Source organism: Chiloscyllium punctatum, chromosome 37, assembly GCF_047496795.1.
Source record: "Chiloscyllium punctatum isolate Juve2018m chromosome 37, sChiPun1.3, whole genome shotgun sequence".
In the NCBI taxonomy this organism is placed as follows: domain Eukaryota; kingdom Metazoa; phylum Chordata; class Chondrichthyes; order Orectolobiformes; family Hemiscylliidae; genus Chiloscyllium; species Chiloscyllium punctatum.
The window spans coordinates 59930980-59950903 of record NC_092775.1 but is presented as its reverse complement, the minus strand read 5'-3'; the positions used below and the strand labels follow the sequence as shown (position 1 = coordinate 59950903).

Here is a 19924-nt window from a genome sequence, read left to right as displayed (position 1 = left end):
GAGCTGGATCCTTTTCTTGAAAACTACAAGAAGTACAGCATGTTTTCTAAAGACTGACCACATCACCATGAATCATTGGGTTTTCCCTGTCAAGGCAAGTTTCAGAAAAAAACAGGAATCACATTCGTGAGAAAACATCTAACTCCAGAAATCCAAAAAGTTTCCAAACTTCAGACAACTGACAGGGAAACAATGATTTCCTTGTAACTGAAAAATCCCAAATACGTTTCAGAGCTGACACTTGAAATCACAACTGCTAGTTAGGTTAATTTAGGCTACAGAGATCAGTCACCACAACTTTCGGGTCTTTGCTTGATTGCCTTCAGAAATGAGAGTGGAATTTCCCTGACCTTCCCATTTCCTTAAGTTGGCCCCAAGTTGTCTGTTTTCTGTTTCTTTTTCACCCCGACCTGGGGTTTGTGTGAGAAGGGAAGGAGGGGCTCATGTTTTATCTCCATTCGACCATAAGATACATCTTGATGGAATAAGCCTAATGGTCAGCTGATCTGTTCTGGCCCTTTTCCAGTTCCCTGACTCTGAACCTGTCCTCACATCCCCTGATGTTTGTGCCACCCAGGTGATTTCACATCAAACTAAACCTGAGAGTCAGATCAGAGTTGAAGTGTGATGCTGGAAAAGCACAGCAGGTCAGGCAGCATTCCAAGGAGCAAGAGAATCGATGTTTTGGGCATAAGCCCTTCGTCATGATGCTTTTCCAGCACCACACTCTCGACTCTAAGCCTGAGAGTTGGGTTATTCCCATGGTCACTTTCTCACTAACATTCTCCTTTCTCTCCTCAATGTCTGGACTCTTCCTAGGGAATAATCTTACTTGATTTACAGTCCTTCTGTATTTTGCTCAAGTGATTGTGGTTTGGATGCAAAAGCACATTGAGTTTTCAAATGGGTATGGGCCAGAGTTTATCCAAAAACCTGGCCCCAAAAATGTTTATACACATGCACTTTCCATCAGGTTCTCATTGGATAGCAGGCAGACAGAACCCTTGACTGGTTTAGCCCTCTGTGGCCACATTGCGTGGAAATCAACTGTAACCCCTCACGAAAACCAGCAAGACCAGACCATTTACAAAGGAATATCCAGTCCATAGGGCTCAGATCTATTATTGTTAGCACCTGACCACAGTCTTTTTTTTAATTCATTCACGGGCGCTTGGGCATCACTGACTTCACCAGTATTTATTCCTCATCCCTAGCTGCCTTGAGAAGATGGTGGTGACCTGCCTTCTCGAACCGCTGCAGCCTATAACTGTAATAGACCCACAATGCTGTTGTTAGGGAGAGAACTCCACGATTTTGACTCAGCAACACTGAAGGAATGGTGATATACTTCCAGGTTCAACAGTCAATGACTGGTTAAAATTCTGGAATCATATGACTTCTGCACTATAGAAATTCTATGATTCCATGATGAATGCATCCCAAAGTCAAACTTCCCTGTTCTTTCCTCAATGTCCTGCAAACCTTTCCTTTTCAGTTATTTGGGAATTTGCCTTCTAGGTTTCCAGCAATAAGAAAATATGTTTCCCTTAGGTGATTATTGGTAACCAATGCCCATTCCAAGTGCATTCTGCCAAGAGAACATTGGCCAAAAATGGCTTTAACACCTGCCAGTACAGAATGAGGTGACTTCAGCAAGAGCCACAATTAAATAAGGGAGAACAAGAAAATAGTCTTTTTCATTTGGTTTGGGCTCCTGATAGTGAAACACATTGACACTCATCAAAATGCTTAGCATTATTTTCTTCATACCATGTGACCACTTTATGGTATGACACAGCCTGGATCTTACACGAAAGTTTTTGGTCTGAGACAACGAATGCACAATCTTCCGACCCTGAGGAGAGTGCTAACTGTGAACCACAACCACCATCTGATGGCTGCTGGAGCCCTGAAACCTTCCAGTGGCAGTCGATGCTGACACCAGCAGGAAAAGAGGGACGAAAGTAAGAGCAAACACAAGCTTTTGTAATATTATAGAAAAAGTAAACTGTGAGCAGCTTCCTAAGTATTTCAAATAGTGATTAAAAAGGGGTTTCTCACAGAATTCTGCTCTTTATGTGTGGTCATTTTATCAGAGAAGCTTTAAAATAAACCCATTCTGATCATCCACTGCTCAAATGTATCTGTTATGATTTTTGCTGTTAGTCAACATTTTTCTCAGGATTACCTCCTACTGAAAACACTGCAGCCATTGTATTCTGTAGAAGGTGTAATCTACTGCAAAAATATTGCTCTACTTTATACAATGAATAGTGATGCTGCACTGTGTTCCAGGGAGACACCTCTCAAGTGGGTTATAACTGGAGGAATGGAAGTATGCTTTTTGTATTTGAGCCTTAACGTTAAGAGTAATTTTCACTGTCTTTAACATATAGGTCAAAGTGAGAATCTGTCAGCTCCACAACTGTACTTGACTGAATACAGAATATAGCAAAGTCACTCCGGCAAATGGGACTAGAGTTGGTTAGGATATCTGGTCAGCATGGACGAGTTGGACTGAAGGGTTTGTTTCTGTGCTGTACATTTCTAGGACTCTATGTCTCTGATGTGCCATAATGAGCAATTTGTTTCATATGGCTGAATTAGGGCTAACAACAATATTTTATGTTACAGAATTTCCAAGTGTATTTTCAAGACAAGAATACTTTGGTGGAGTCTGTTTATTGATTGCCACAAAGCTTTGACCTCCAATCTCTAAACAATTCCCCCTTGTACTGCCTGGCTCTTCTTTCTCCCTTAGTATAGTTAACTAGTTAAAACCCAAATATCCATTTACCTTGTTTCCTTCAACTGCTAGGCATTTGACAGCATTCAACAGAACTTATTAGGTACAAACATAGTACATTCTCCAATCAAAAAAATGTTGAAGGGTCACTGTGTCCTTTTGAAAAAAAAAGGGTGACACAGTGGTTAGCACTGCTGTCTCACAGCGCCAGAGACCCGGGTTCAAATCCCGCCTCAGGCAACCGTCTGTGTGGAGTTTGCACATTCTCCCCGTGTTCTGTGTGGGTTTCCTCCGAATGCTCCGGTTTCCTCCCTCAGTCTAAAGATGTGCAGGTTAGGTGAATTGGCCATGCTAAATTACCCATAGTGTTAGGTGAAGGGGTAAATGTAGGGAATGGGTCTGGGTGGGTTGCTCTTCGGAGGATTGGTGTGGACTAGTTGGGCTGAAGGGCTGTTTCCACACTGTTAGTAATCTCATCTAACCTAATCCAATCCAAGGACTGGTATGTTCATTTGCAAGAAGAAAAGTATTTCCTAAACTTCAGTCTATGTCAAGGAGCCAACAGCACAGAAATCTGATTTCCAGCATCTGGTGTTCTTTGTTTTTCTGTCTATCACAGAAATCAACCCGAACTTCAAACCATTTGGCACTAAACTGTACAGATGGTTCTGCTGATACATTGCTGGAAGTCTTTTAATAATTTGCCAGCCAACAACTCACTTTCTCAAGAAAATTGGACTGGGAAAACAGAAAAATTCCTACAGCTGACAAATAAATAACATCTGTCCTGTCAGAATGTCTACTGTGTGTGCCACGGTAATGTTATAGATCCAAGCACTTTCAAATCAGACAATCTTTTTGTCAAGAAAAAAAATTCTCACAGAATTCTGCTCTTTATGTGATAATGATTTTCTTAAAGGGGGCTTGGTTTGTCTTCAGTTATTGTAGTCAGGATTAAAATGATAAAACTTGCTTTTGCAACATAACACAACAATGATTCTGTAATTCTGTAGCTTGTGAGTATTTTCACCCCTGCTTTCACATTGATGAGAGTGTTCCCAAAGAGTAAATAGGGAGAAATTGTTGCCACATGCAGGCCAGTCAAAAGTCAGATCAGGTGATTAGCAAAAAAAAGAGAATTTTGTTTTAATGCACTGAGTATTTATGATAAACGCTACTTAACTCATTTACCTCTGACATAAATTTACGTAACCTGATACAGGTATCTGAGTGAACCTGATGTCAATTGAAGATTCAGTATTGTTTAGGACATCAGGAGGACTCATCTGCTCTAATCTGAACAGTGCCTGATGGTGTTGACCAGCCCCTCAGCTTGAAATCCCCACTAAAACACACACACTCGCTCAGAGTATATTCAAGTTTTGAAGTGGGACAAGTTCAAATGTGGGAGCGACCTTCAGAGGTAAGGATGCAAAGAATGAATTTAGATTTTGTACAGAGTAACATCCCACAAAACAGTATTGTAACAACTAGTTGATTGACGTTTTTTTGGTGATGTCAGGCGGATTGTGAGAGCACAATGCTCTCCTTCCAATAGTGCTGGGGGAGGCTTAACCTGAATCAGGACCTTGAGGTTTAAGATCTCCTCAATAAATGCAATATACCTCTTAGTGGCTACTTAAATAAGAAATGTAAACGAGTGATAAAGGGAACTTAAATTCTTAAATCTCTGAGCCAGGTTTACATAACTTGATAACAAATGTCTGGGTGAACTGATGAGGAAATGCTCAAGACCAAGACTGCACTTCTGAATTCCTGGTAAAGTATTTTTCACCCCCTACAACACGGTGGAAAATTAAACCATTGGCTGGGTAGATTAGCAGAGAAAAGGAGAACCATAACATTCCAGTTCAAACACAGGACAATTCAGTTTTAACATCCATATTCCTTGAGGCAAGGGATGTTTGTACAGAGGAATAGAACTAGCTCAGCCACCCAGTCCCAACTTCAGGTCTAACAGAGTCAAGCTCCTTCCATTCTGCTTAATAACACCCTCAAGTCCTTGTCCCAGCATCCACCACATCCCCAAATGTAATATTTCCATTTCCTGCCTCTGAATGCTTTGAATGAAATTTCTGTACCATGCTGTTTTGCTCTTACTGGAGGCTTCATCAAGACTATTCTAACTTATTCACATCAGATCCCTGCAGCCAGCAGATGGAGGGGAACCTCATTTAGAGTGAGGTGACGTTAAGCTCAAACCATTCTGGTTCTCTCTCTAAAAGTGGGACCTGGGTATAGATGTGCACAGATCATTGAAAGTGGCAGAAAAGGTGGACAAAGCAATTAATAAAGTATGCAGTGATAGATAATAGAATACAGGAGCAAGGCGGTGATGTTGAATTTATACAAAATGCTTAGACCTCAGCTGGAGTAATGTGTATAGTCTTAGTATAACAATGTAGGAAAGATGTGAATATATCGGAGACAGTGCAGAAATGATTTATAAGAATGGTTCCAGGAATGAAAAATTTCAGTTATAAGGATAAATTGAAGAAGTTGGGACTGTTCTCCTTGGAAAGAAGAAGACTGAGAGGAGATTTGATAAAGGTTTTCAAAATCATAAGCAGGCTGGATAGAGTAAATAGGGAGAAACTGTTCCCACTGGTAAACTGGAACTAGAATGAGAAAGCATAGATTTAAAGTGAGATGCAAACAGGGCAAGGGTGACGTAAGAATGAACCTTTTCACACAGCGAGTAGTTAAGGTATGGAATACACTGCCTGGGAATGTGGTGGAGGTAGATTAAATTGAGATATTCAAGGGGGCATTAGATGATGATTTGGATGGAAATGGTGTGCAGGAGTATGAAGAAAAGGCAGGAGATTGAGATCAGGGTAATTGAACTGGTGTAGACATAGCTTCCTTCTGCACTGTCACAATTCACTGATTCTGGCCCATCTAATGGACAATATATGGTGAAGTCCAAGGCCTCTACAAGGTTGCTGCTAAATTACACTGTAGAAGTTCTCTCTCCTTCTCCCCCTGTGCACCTGGTCTCTGCTCTGGCCACTGAGATCTTAAAGTACACTGCACCCTTTGATCTACTGCTGACGAGATAATAACAACATTCTAATGTGGCAGAAACATGAATGCCCTCTATACTGTTCAATTGGAGATTTTTATTTCTGCTGCTGTCAACCTGGAAAAATATTCGACCAGGTTTCTTCAGATGTGCTGACCGACAACAATTTGTAAACTGTCAACCTACTTCCCTCAGATGCAAACTCCCTCATCTCTTTTATCCTAAACACAAGAGCTTTGGTTTGTAAACAAAAACAAAGCAGAAAACATTGTTACAATGAAGCAGAGGGTGATGTGACTGTGCCTTTATTTTGTACTGTATCTTGTTGGCTATGGGGTTTTCTTGTGAAAACTCCCCTGTCTTCCTGTGGTTTTACAATTAACTGACATCTGGTTCTCACCCCCAGCCCTGCAACCTCTGTGAGTAAACCATCAGAACACACCCATCAAATTTTGTTCTGTTATTCTTACAATCATACAGCCTTAATATAGCCCTAACAGTCAGTCTATGCAAAGTAACGGAGGAATTGTGTCCTGTGCTGTTATTTTCCTTGACCCTCATCTCAGGCATAAATGGTCTATCCTATATCCTTAGACTAATCCCTGGTTTTGGTCTCCCTGGTCATTAGGAACATAACATCTGACTGGTCCTGTTAGAACGTTATAGGTTTCTATGAGATCCGCCCTTCATTCTTCTAAACGCCAGTTAATAAAGTCCTAAATGATCCAGTCTCTTTTCATTCATCAGTCCTGCCATTGTAGGGATCCTTCTGGTGAACTTTTATTGCACTTCCTCCACAGCCAGAACATCCTTCCTCAGATATGGAGACCAAAACTGCACACAGTATTCCAGATGTGGTCTCACCATGGTCCTGTACAATTGCAGCAAGATGTCCCTGCCTCTGTACGCAAATCCTCTCTCGATGAAGACCAACATACTATCTACCTTCATCACTGCCTGCTGCACCTGCATGATTACTTTGAGCAACTGGTGTATAAGGACAAAGGTAAACACCCAGGTCTCATTGCACCTTCCCCTTTCTCAAGCAATTTCCATTCAGATAATAATGTTATTTGCTGTTAAAGTAGATAAACTCACATTTAAGCACATTATACTTCATCTGCCAAGTATTTGCCTACCTACTAAATTTGTTCAAATCAGAGCATTCAAAGCTCAACCCAATCCTATCCTCACCCAATTCTAACACATGCATGCAAGGCACAAGACATGGTTGCAGGTTAGCAATCAGAGGCAAACTGACCTCGTCCCTGCTCTAAAGGTACTGAGGCCAATTATTGTGTATTTTTGTCTCCAACTAACAGAAAGAAATCAAATTTGGGAGTGAAATGGCTAAGGGTCGTCACATAAGGAATTGTTTTCTTTGGTGTAAATGGTAGGATCCATGATAGAACATCTTTAGTTTACCACTTATTTACTGTTAGTCACAAAGTGGAAGTTTGTCGATCATTGATCAGCAAGGGAGAATGCAGAACGTTGCAAAAGGTTGTAAAGCGTTTCAAGGAGAGACCGAGGAGGTAGCAGAGACAGCTCAGTATAAAAACTTGTTTTGTGGTCTGCTTGAAGAAAAAGCACAATGAAAGGCTGTGCATTCTAATTATAAGATTCTTCAAGGAACAGAGAACGAAGAGAGTGTGGACTCATAGATCTTTTCTGGTATTAGAAAAATAATTTCAGTTGTAATACATCTGTAGAACTTGGCATCTTGTTATAGGAGGTACATTCCAGTCATGAAAAGGGGAAGTGAAAATTCATTGGTTTGTTGTTGGAAATGAAAGAATAGGGTTATGGGAATGGCTCAAAAAAAAATCCCACTGCCAGAGATTCTAATGTCCCAAGGATTTTTCAAAATGATGAAAGGTCTTGACAGATTATGACCTGCAATCTATCCATCACCCTCTCCATCATTATGTATCATTGCAGCGGTGTGAACTGTCGACAGTATGTACCTGCCAAAGTTTCTCTGAAACTGATCATATAACAGGATACCAGTAAATTACTTGTGTGAGTTTCTATGGCCAGATTATGAACATATGTTTTATATTCAAAACGGTAACTTTCCATTCTGAGTTGAGAGAAGTACTGAAGAAATTCTCTCCACTGCACCAACTGATGGTCACAGGCTTTTTAAAAACTTTGCTCCTGGGACTTGAGTGACACTGGCTCAGCCACTTCTACAGTCTGACACTGGAGGCTCTGAATAGCTGCTGGTGGCCATTCTGTTTGAACTGCTGAACTCTCAGAGATAGAGCCTACAATCACATAGCAGGATTGAAGGGCAAATGTTGATATTGCAAATTACAATGGTAAACAATCTCAGTAAAGGTACCCAAAAATCAGAGAACTGCTCAAAAGGGTCAGTAACAAGTTATTTTGTTCAAGAACTTTGCTGCCATTTAGATAAGAAATGGGCCAGAAAATAGGTTTAAGAGTAGACCATGTCAGTCTAAAAACTTGCACTGTCCTACTGCAATGGAGAAAAATGGACTCCTTCTGTGCAATAATTCTATTGCCCTTTTAATTCAGATCAACAATTAAAACGGAGGTGCCAAACCATTTTAGACCTCAGTGCCTAAATACTAAGGGATGAATAAACTGGGGAAAATCCTTATCACTTTATGTCACCCAAGAGAGCAGACATGTTTTAACAGGTCATTTCAACAATACTGCCTCTGACAATGTTGCACTCTCTCAGAACTACGTTGAGCTGTCAGCCTGGATCATGTCAGGGTTAAACCCATGACCTTCTTACTCAAAGACGAGAGTAAGAGACTGCCATAGTTGCCACATAATTGGTAATAGGAGCAAATTACTGCAAGTGCTGGAATCTGCACTGAAAATAACAAATGCTCGAGGTCACATCGGATGAAGCAGCATCCCTGGAGAGAGAGCAAGCCAATGTTTTGAGTCTAGGTGACTCTTCATCAGAGCTCAACCTGCGATGCTCATAATCAAATGTGGTTAAACTTTCACATTTGCTTGAAGGTGGCTGGCTTTTAAGCTGGCTTTTAAGCATTTTGGCAAGATTGGAGATTAGAAACGTTTTTAGATTTTAGATTAGATTACTTAAGTGTGGAAACAAGCCCTTCGGCCCAACAAGTCCACACTGACCCGCCGAAGCACAACCCACCCAGACCCATTCCCCTACATTTACCCCTTCACTTAACACTACGGGTAATTTAGCATGGCCAATTCACCTGACCTGCACATCTTTGGACTGTGGGTGGAAACCGGAGCACCCAGAGGAAACCCACGCAGACACGGGGAGAATGTGCCTGAGGCGGGAATTGAACCCGGGTCTCTGGCGCTGTGAGGCAGCAGTGCTAACCAGTGTGCCACCGTGCCACCCAAAGCTATGTCTTCTTCCTTCATGAAATATTTTACTGCACACTGAAATCTGGACAAGCATCAGTTCAACCAAGCTGAAGCACAGCAGGCTGTGTAATGGGCCTTTTAGGTAATTCCCTTCAGAGCTGCAGCTGCAGTATTATCTGCTGTAACTCTGCCATTCTGCTGGAAGAAAGATATTTTGTTTGTCTCTGACAAAGGGACTTTTGAAAGTAAACCACTGTGCCTCACCCACAAAGGTGGAGTTTAACAGACTTCTTTGGGTTTAACAGAATTCTTCAGGTTGTATCAGATGAAGCATTTGTAAAAATGTACTGCTTTGAAATGACTTTGTTGCTTCCTTATATTAATTGGACAAGTATTATAAAATTAAATGATGAACTAAAGAGATACTTTTACTTGAGCACTTTTTTAAAAAGTGGAAGGACAACTTGCATTTATATGGCACCTTTGATGTAATGAAATGTCCTAAGGTGCTTCACAGGAGCAAAATCAGACAAGAAAAAAAAAGACGGTGAGCCAAGGAAGACATGGCAGATGGTCATAGCTTTTCCAGAGAGGTGGGTTTATAGAGTGGATTGCAGGAGGAAAGAGGTGGGGCACTAGTGGTATCCCTCCCCGTGGACTGGGAGGCCTGGGTTCAAGTCCCACCTGCTCCTGAGGTGCGTAATAATATCCCTGAACGGGTTGACTAAAAGGAAAAAACTAAGTATAGAGGGGTTGAGGTGAGAAATTTCAGAGCCCTGAGCCTGGATGCTGATGTTCGTCAGCAGTGGAGAGATTAAAATAGAGGGTACTCAAAATGCCGTCTTGACATCTCAGGCAGTTATAAGGCTGGAGGAGCTGGGGAAAGTAGACCCATGGAGAGATGTAAAAACAAGCATTGATCGACCAGGAGCAGGTGTGGGGACTCTGGGTGCTCCAGTTTCCTCCCACAATCCAAAGATGTGCAAGTTAGGTGAATTGGCCATGGAAAATTGCCCATAGTGTTCAGGGATGTGTAGTTTAGGTGCATTGGTCTGGGGTAAATATAGGGTAAAAGGGTAGGGGAATGGATTGGGTGGGTTACTTTTCGGAGGGTCGGTGTGGACTTGTTGGGCCAAGGGCCCTGTTACCACACTGTAGGAATTCTATTCTATATGTGCTCACTAGTTGAGGCCATACTTACCAGCATAGGGGGAAGGGGTAGACTGAGGAGATGGTGTGAATGCTTAAATAGAGAAGTAAGTCAAGCTGCAAGAATGTATTTCAGACCTGTTCAGTGAAAGTGATGTGAGTGTCTGGGTGATTTCCAATTTATAAATATCAAAGGAATGTGGTCAGCAAGTAATTTGGGTGAATTGTGAAGTGCAGTCACATGGTAAATCCCTTTCTGGAGGATAGATCATCTGCCACCAGATACTTGGGTATCAGTCATGGTCTAGATTAGAGTGGTGCTGGAAAAGCACAGCTGTTCAGGCAGCATCCGAGGAGCAGGACAGTCGATGTTTCAGGCAGAAGCCCTTCATCAGTCATGCCTCAGTTGCTAGCATTCTGGCCTCTGAGTCAGAACGATGTGGTTTCAAGTTTCATGCTGAATGTGTAAGCACAGAACCCAAGCCTGAGACTCTAGTGTGGTGCTGAGAGTGGGGTGGTGGGGCATTATTGAAGGTGCAGTATTTTGGATAATCTCACACCCTGTCAGGTGCATGGAGGAAAGAGGTGAGGCACTGGTGGTATCCCTCCCCGTGGACTGGGAGGCCTGGGTTCAAGTCCCACCTGCTCCTGAGCTGCGTAATAATATCCCTGGGTTGACTAAAAGGAAAAAACTAAGTATAGAGGGGTTGAGGTGAGAAATTTCAGAGCCCTGAGCCTGGATGCTATTTTGAAGTACAGCACTGGAATTCCCAAAGTCCTGGCTAATATTGATCCCTCAATCAACATTATAGAAACAGATTAGCTGGACATCATCGCCTTTCTATTTGAGGGAGGTGGTTGTGTCACTTTTCCTTATTGTCATAGTGACAACACTTCAAAATGTGGCTGCGAAGTGCTTTGTGTTGTTCTGTGGTCATGAAAGGTGTGGTATGAATTCAAGACTTTCTGAAAGACTGCAAATGGATATATAGTATTTGTTTGAAGCAAAGACTGGATTTATTGCAAGTGGTGGCTTAGAAATTCCTAAAATGGTTTAGCACCTCCCTTTTAATTCAGATCAACAATTAAAATGGCAATAGGATTATTGCGCAGAAGGAGTCCATTTTTCTCCATTGCAGTAGGGCATTGCAAGATTTTAGACTGACATGGTCTACACTTGGACCTATTTTCTGTAGGTATACAAATGAACATTCCACTTGTGGAGGTGACAGTATTCTTACCTTTCTTGATGTGTATCCCTAAAAAGAAACATTACCAGTTTTGTTTTTAAGATATGTCCTTTGGAATGGACTCTGTATATATCACATACCCTGCCTTCTCTCTAGCAAATATCATTCAGCAGACAGGAGTTCTGTCCACAGCCACAGTCAGTTACATTCCAAGAACAGTCCCACAACCAACATGTTCACTGTATTGTAAGCAGTGCCAACAAATGCAAACTCATTGAAGTTTAGAAGAATAAAATGTGACCTTATTGAAAAATATAAGATGCCTACGGGACTAGTGAAGGTAGATTATGGAAAGTTTGTCTCCCCCTGTAGGAAACTCTGGGTGCAGATGGCATAATCTCAGCATAAGCGGTTGCCTAACTAGGAAAGAGTTGAGGAGAGATCTCTCCTCTCTGATGTAGTGAACTTGTGGAATTCTTTACCATACAGGCTGGTTCATTAAGAATATTCACGGCTGTGATAAACATATGTTTAATCAGTCGGAGAAACAAGAGTTAGAGGAAAATGTCAGGTAACTGGAGTTACGGATTATGAAATGAGGCACGATCTCATTGAATTGTAGAGAGAACTCAATGGGCTAAATGAAGAGTGCTTGCCCGAAACGTCGATTCTCTGGCTGCTCGGATGCTGCCTGACCTGCTGTGCGTTTCCAGCACTCCACTCTCAACTAATGGGCTGAATGGTCTACTTCTGCTCTTACATCATATTTAAACATTCCTTGATCAATTCCTATGCTCGCACACAAGATGTGTTGCTTTACAGAGACCTAGCATGGATTTGGTTAGCTGAATGGCCTTCTTCTGAGCCATAATTCTTTTTTTATTCTTGTTTGGGAATTGGGTGACACTGGTAAGTATTTGTCGCCCTTCCATAATTGGGTTCGTTCAGGCATTCCAGAGAACAGTAAGAGCCAAAGACTTTAATGTGAGAATAGAGTTGCTTGTAGGCCTAATTAAGTGCTTACAGACAACAGATACCTGTCTCCAAATGAGTTTTTAGAACAAACAATGATGGGATTTGAACCCATGTCCGCAAACATTAGCCTGGGGTTTTAGTTCATCAGTTCAATGACATAAGCATAATGCCAATTACTCCTGTAATGACTCTATGAAGTTTTAGATGACGTGGGCCAAGACTGTGGGGAATAATAGATCAGGTGCAAGATTTTTTTTTAGTAAGATATAGATGCTTTATAAAAGATATTCAGTCCCAGTTTAAATATCATACTTTTATGCAAATGTTTCTCAATTTTGTTTCTGACATTGTATGGCAGCACGATAGCTTACAGAAATGTAAGAAGTGGAGAGACAGTGTTGGATGGTTCAAGCTGATAAATGAGAATTACAAAACTGCAACGATATTGTGTTACTTTTTTTTCCTATTAAAAAATGAGCGACGTTGCCTGGCCATCATTTATTGCTTATCGCCAACTGCCCTTCAGAAGGTGGTGGTCAGCTGCCTTCTTGAACCACGCAGTTCATGTGCTGTAGACAGACCCATGCTGCCGTGAGGGAGGGAATTCTCCATTGTTCTCCTTTTTAATCAGTCTCTTTGGATCGAGGATGACTGGTTTCCTCTCCATTTTGTTGGGTCTTGAGGTGGTTGGTAAGTTCAATGTGCAATCTGCAGATTCTGCCATGTACCATGAAGGTGATGGTTGAAGGGTCAGACAACTGAATTGTTTAGAGGTTTCTACAATCTCACCAACACCTTGTCTTCACCTCTCACTGCTTGTTGTGAGTCCCCATTTTCATCTGTCACAGGCCAGGGACTACAGTTATTTGGCAGAAATAATTAAATTTCTTCAGGGATGTTGTGGGGACATTGTTACTCTGTCCTCTGAAGAGTGTCCTGCTGAGACTGAGTTATTTCTGCAGTCTGGTCTCAGGCATATGGACTTGATGTCTCACCCGCTGGAACTGCTCTGAAGGAATTAATGCCTTAATGCTGGGACAGGACGCAGCACATTTTTGGGCCAATTTCTTGCCAACAGATTTGGATGATCTTACAAAGATACCATTACCATTGTAAGACCTGGGAGTCTTTGTGCATTTGACACTAGGTATCAAAATAGCTTGTTGAACTATATAACCGCAAACATTAAAATATAAAGTGGAGGATTTAACAATCAAATCTTTTATTGCCGAAGTCAGATTGCACCTGGAAAACTACATATTGTTCATCTCTAATTATCAAAGGTACTGTGGAAATCTTAATGCACAGGTTGCAAGGAGAGCCACAAAGCTGATTCCTAATACCAGGAGTTGTGAGAAATTGGACTTTAGCTTTTCTACCTTGAGATGGCAGTGATAAAATGCTTCCAGTGCAGAAGCAGGACATTCAGCACAATCAGTCTACACAAATGTTTGTGCTCTGCATGAGCTTCCTCCCGCTCGATTTACCTCAAGTCTTCTTATCAACAGAAACGTCTACTGACTTCCTTTTCATGTACCTATCACACTTCCCCTCAGTCTTTCCAACTGGCACCTCTAGTACCATACTCTAGTTGTATACTCTCACTACATTAAACCATGTTGGCTTAAAGGCAGGTTAGACTTTCAAAATCATTTCACTACTTTCTGACAACTGGCAAAAGTAACCAATAGTCATCAGTGAATTATGTTCATAATGTTCCGGTCCCTTTGAAATTCAAAAGGTACAAGTGAAATATTGCAATTAAAAGGTGGCCAGACACAAAGGAAATGATACTTCCCACTCAGTAATTTCTTGTTCCCAGCAACTATCACACGTTTTGCCTCAGGTTCATCCCTCGTGCTTGAAACTCAGAGTGTCTGCAGGCAAAACCATTCTACCAAGCAACAGATCATGTTTGACCCTCACATGCACTTCCCAACAATTGATCCATTAGATAGTGATCAGAGACAGGAACCCTGGCTTTCACTCTCCATTCATTAGTCCAGGACACTGAGACAAATCAAAGTAGTCTCGTAGGCACTTCACTGGAGATCTGGACTTCAGCAAACATCTGATGAGGATGAAAGATTTCGCCTCACTTCCCCCCACCCCACCCTCTTTCTCTCTCTGTCAGTTCTTCAAAGTAAAAAAGATGCTTACCATGAAGTACTGTGTGTGGAAAGAACCTGTGGGTGGAGTCTTTAACATGGGAAGGCTGGTACATAGAGATGTCCCTACACCTCAAGGACTGCAATGCATCAAGAAGGTAGCTTCACCATCACTTTCTTAGTGACAATTACTGATGGACAATAAATGCTGGCCCAGCTAGTGACACCCACATCTTACAAATGAATAGGAAAGCTCCCATAGCTCCATAGTGGAATCATATTCTTCCTGCAAAGCAGTAACCAGAATTGTTTCCAATACTTTCACTATGGCCTAGCAGGTTTTCTCTCTAATGTCTAATTCTAGTACAACCTTCCTGACTTTATATTCAGTGCCCTGATTAATGAATAATATATTCCGTATATATGCCCCAAACGATCTATCCTGCTGCTTGTGACTATGCAATCCAAGCCCCTCTGTTACCTGACAATCTATGGCATCCTGTCATTTGCTGCATATCCTTGGTCCTGTTAGCTTTCCCCAAACGTGTACCCACACCTCTCTGGCCTGAATTACATTTGACACATTTTTATCCATCTGATCAGCCCCTTGCTATCTTCCTGCACTCAACAACTTCCATTTTTATTATCAAATACTAGGCCAACTTTTATATCATCTTTAAAAAAGTCCCCTGCAATTCAATGTAAATTACTGGTCACCAAGTAAAGCAAGGGACCTTGTGCTAATCTTCATTGGAAACATCTTTCCAGACACAAATACACCTATTGACTCCTTCACTCCAGCCACTGAGCTCAATTTGGATCCAACTTGTGACTTAAACTTGATCCTTTGAGATTTTACATTTCTGATGTCATCAAAGCCTTACAAATATTTAGGTAGGTATTTCAAATGAACCACCTCCTCAAAAAACAACTAAACACAGTAGTCAAATATTATGTTTTGTTAACAAATCCATGTTAACTGTATTTGATAAATCCACATTTCTCTGAGGATAACTTATACTGTGCTTCAAGATTTCTTTCCAATTAAATGTGTCTACCAACAAGGTTAACCAATTGAGTTGTAGTCAAAAACTGAAAGAACTGCAGATGCTGCAAATCAGAAACAAAAACACAAATTTGAGGAAAAGCTCAGCAGATCTGGCAGCATCTATGCAGAGAAATCAGAGTTAAGGTTTTGGGTTGAGTGACCCTTCCTCAAAACTGATGTTAGCTAGAAAAATGTCATTTTTTTGCAGAAGATACGGGGAGTGGGGAGGGGTAAGGAGTAAACCATAAGTGGGAACAGATTCCTCTGGGGTTCCTCCGGGTGCTCCGGTTTCCTCCCACAGTCCAAAGATGTGCAGGCCAGGTGAATTGGCCCATGCTAAAATTGCCCATAGTGTTAGGTGCATTAGTCAGGGGTGAATGTAAGGGAATGGGTCTGGGTGAGTTGCTCTTCGAAGGGTCGGTGTGGACTTGTTGGGCCGAAGGGCCTGTTTCCGCACTGTAGGGAATCTAATCTAATCTAATAATTATCAATGGGGATATTAGTGGCTAACAATGGAAGTGTAATGCCAGACCCTGTGACAACAAGGCCTGGTGTATGGGGGTTGGGCTAAGGACATGGGAGAGTTCAAGCCCTAAATTTATTGAACTTGATATTGAATCCAGAAGGCTGCAGGGTCCCCAAATTACTTGGCTGATCCCTTTCTCCATTTTAAACAACAGTACAAAGTGACTAGTCCTGCAGTCCTCTGGCACCTCATCTTTAGCCAGTGAGGATAGCAAGCAGCTGCTGTAGGTTCACTTGGTGCTCTCAGTAGCCTGTTTGAAAAGTGTGTTGCTTGAAAAGCCAGTCAGGCAGCATTCAAGGAGAAGGAGAGTCAATGTTTCTGGCACCGTCCCCCATCTTTTCCTCTACTACATTGATGACTGTACTGGCATCACCTCGTGCTCCCATGAGGAAGTTGAACAATTCATCAACTTCACTAATACTTTCCACCCTGACTTCAAGTTCACCTGGACCATCTCAGACACCTCCCTCCCCTTCCTGGACCCATCTCCATCTCTGGTAACTGACTCAACAAGGACATTTACTTTAAACCCACTGACTCCCACAGCTATCTGGATTACACCTCCTCCCACCCCAACCCTCTGTAAAAATACTTCCTCCTCCTCCGCCATATCTGTTCCCAGGAAGAGCAATTCCACTCCAGCCCATCCCAAATGGCCTCCTATTTCAAAGACCTCAATTTCCCCTCCCACATGATCAATGATACCCTCTAGTACATCTCCTCCACTTGCCACACCTCTGCCCTCAAACCCCATCCCTCCACCCGCAACAAACTAGAAACCCCGGTCCTCAACTTCCACCCACCAATCTCCGGATACAGCACATTATCCTCTGCCATTTCCGCCACCTACAGTCAGACCCTACCGCTGGGATATATTTCCCTCCCCACAACTATCAGTATTGCGCAGAGACTATTCCTTCTGTGACTCCCTTGTTAGATCCACGCCCCCCACCCTCCACTGCTGGCACCTTCCCTTGGCACTGCAAGAGGTGTAAAATGTGTGCTCACACCTCCTCCCTCACTTCCATCCAAAGTTCCAAAGATCCTTCCACATCCAGTAGAAATTTTCTTGAGCATCCAAACATTTCTCTACTGTGTCCATTGTTCCCGATGTGGTCTCCTCTACATTGGGGAGACAGGATGGCAACTCGCAGAGTGTTTGAGGAAACAGCTCTGGGATACACGCACTAAACAACCCCACCGCCCTGTGGCTGACCACTTCAACTCCCCCTCCCACTCTGCCAGGGACACGCAAGTCCTGAGCCTTCTCCACCACCAAATCCAAGCCAGTTGAGGACTGAAGGAAGAACACCTCATCTTCCACCTTGGGACCCTCCAGCCACACAGCATCAACATCGATTTCACCAGTTTCCTCATCTCCCTTCTCCCCACCTTATCCCAGATCCGACCCTCCAACCTCAGCACCACCCTCTTGACCTGTCCTACCTGTCCATCTCCCTTCCCACCTATCCTCTCCACCCTCCCCTCTGATCTATCACCATCAGCCCCTGCCTTCATCTACCTATGGCCTTCCCAGCTACCTCACCCCCCGCCCCCACCCTCCGATTTATCTCTCAGCCCCTCCCCCTCCCCACATTCCTGAGCTCCAGCCTCTGCAATCCTCATTTGCTCTCAGTAGCATAGCCTGGTAATGGTCAAACATTTGTTATTTGTCTTCTATGTTTATCACGTAAGCAATCGTTCTCACTCAGCCTCCGCATCCACAGTGTTTGCATTGCCACCTATTATTTGTTAGGTTAACCTTTGCCCCTCTCCCGCAGTTACGTCTACATCTAACAAAATTGTGACCATGACCATGCAAGTGCTGGTACTCCTGCCCATCTGCCGTCTTCATTTCGCAAAATTGAGGAAAATATCCCCCTCCCATTGTTGAGCTGTGTTGGAAACAACACCATCCGCCAATGTCTTTTAAGAATTCTGCGCCCTCGATAACCTTTCACACTAACGCTAACTGACTGAAACCTCCAACGTTCATCGTTTCTGCACTCGGCAACATTCAGCCTATGACACATTTCAGTTCTGAGGATCTGAAAAGTTAACTCTGATTTCTCTGCACAGATGCTGCCAGACCTGCTGAGTTTTTCCAACAACTGCTGTTTTTGTTTCGATTACACGTTTGCTTTTCTATCTCCCTCTGACAGGGGATGTACGGTATATTCCCAGCCGTAAGTGCTCAATATTGCGGACATCGTCCGTCCTGATTTGATTGTCTCTCCTATGCACTCCCACTTCCATCTGCAACTATTTTTCAGCTGCCAATCCCTCTCTGAAACCCTGTACACCAGAAATGTCCACTTGCTCTTCCTGCCCTCCTCTAAGCCACGTTTCATTGGTAACTGTGATGTTATATTTGCAAGTGTCTGTGTCCTAGGCTCACTTATCCTATTGATCAGACTCCCAACATTCAAGTGTGCTTCCAAATAAACCTGTTGGACTATAACCTGGCATTGTCTGATTTTTAACTTTGTCCACCCCCGGCATCTGCAAGTCATTAGTCAGTGAACAATCCCCCCCGCGGTCTATTTCCCAGTGTTTGTTCTCTCGCACTCACTCGCCAAATGCAGAAAGAAATTCCAGTCCCATTTCTTTAAAAAAAGGTTTTCAACAGGGAGCAAGCTGACTCCATCGCAGTAATTTTAAACACATTGAAACTTACCTGAAACAGACATAAAACACAGCAAGCCAGGATACTTGGTCTCAGCATTTTGTCCTAAACACTTCCTCCTTTTTTGTTTCAATTTTGTGTGAAAAGGTGATCTGGAAGGGATGTTTGATTTTCTTTTGGGTTAACAGTAGGTTCCTGCCCGAAATGGTGGCTTTTTCTTTGCTTGTTGCAAATACGTTAGCGATCAGGCGCAGGAGCGATTTATACAGAGCCCTGGCTCCTTCCCCCACCCGCCTTTAGGCGGTATTTTCCGAGGGGCTTTCCAACCGCAGTCTCTTTCACCTAAACCTTGCGTTACTTTGTTTTGCTTTTGGGTTTGTGTGGTGCTGCTGACAAGACCGTTATTCCCATCTCATTACATCAGCTCTGCTTCAGTTTCTGCCGCTAAATTCAGATAATCTCAAATCATTCAATTGTTTGCAATCGTGAAACCAACAGCGTCCGATTTCCTCCTGTCCATTTCCTTCTAACAAAATAATGTCGTTTCCAAGTTATTGTCCTGACGGTTTAAAGGAATGGAAATCTTGCACAGAGTGGGTTCAAGTGTTTTTTCTCCCCTCCCCTGTTTAATATCTCAGATTGTGTGCTGGGTCTGGCTCCTCTTAAACTGGATCCTTCCTGTTACACTGAAGCGTTAAGGAGAGCTGACCAAGCTCCTGGTCATTTCACACTTGAATTGCTCAGCAGAAAGAAAGTTCCAGCCAGAGTCCAAAGCGTCCGGGTTAAGGGTCAAGACAACCGTGGGTGGTCCTTGGAAAGGTCGAATTTCTCCCTTGCCCCCCTCTACATACATACACACACATACACAACAACATAAAACTAAAAATAATAAAGCCAACAGATTTAGCGGCAGTGACCTCAATGCCTTAACACAAAAGAAATCCCCATGATCTCAGACTGAGGTTTGAGGTGAAACTGGAGCGTCCTGAGATTGGGCATAGCAGATGAGGGAATTCTGTGTGATGGAGGTTCGAGTTTTGCTCCACTTTTACCAGTAATCCAAACGATTTCCCAACCCCACATCACATAAGATCATAAGAAATAGGAGCAGGAATAGGTCACCTCACCTCTCCAGCCTGCTCCGTCATTCAATAAGATCATGGTTGACCTTTTTGTG

General features: G+C 42.7%; 1 protein-coding gene across 1 annotated transcript in view; it reads right to left on the bottom strand.

The window, feature by feature from the left end:
• Positions 1 to 19513, bottom strand: part of LOC140463154 (tumor necrosis factor receptor superfamily member 5-like) — a 31799-nt gene extending 12286 nt beyond the window's left edge. The window contains exon 1 of the mRNA XM_072556920.1: positions 18799 to 19513. Within this exon, the coding sequence (XP_072413021.1) occupies positions 18799 to 18846 (48 nt within the window). The 5' untranslated portion in view covers positions 18847 to 19513. The remainder of the gene's footprint in view (positions 1 to 18798) is intronic.
• Between the last annotated feature and the right edge of the window lie 411 nt (positions 19514 to 19924).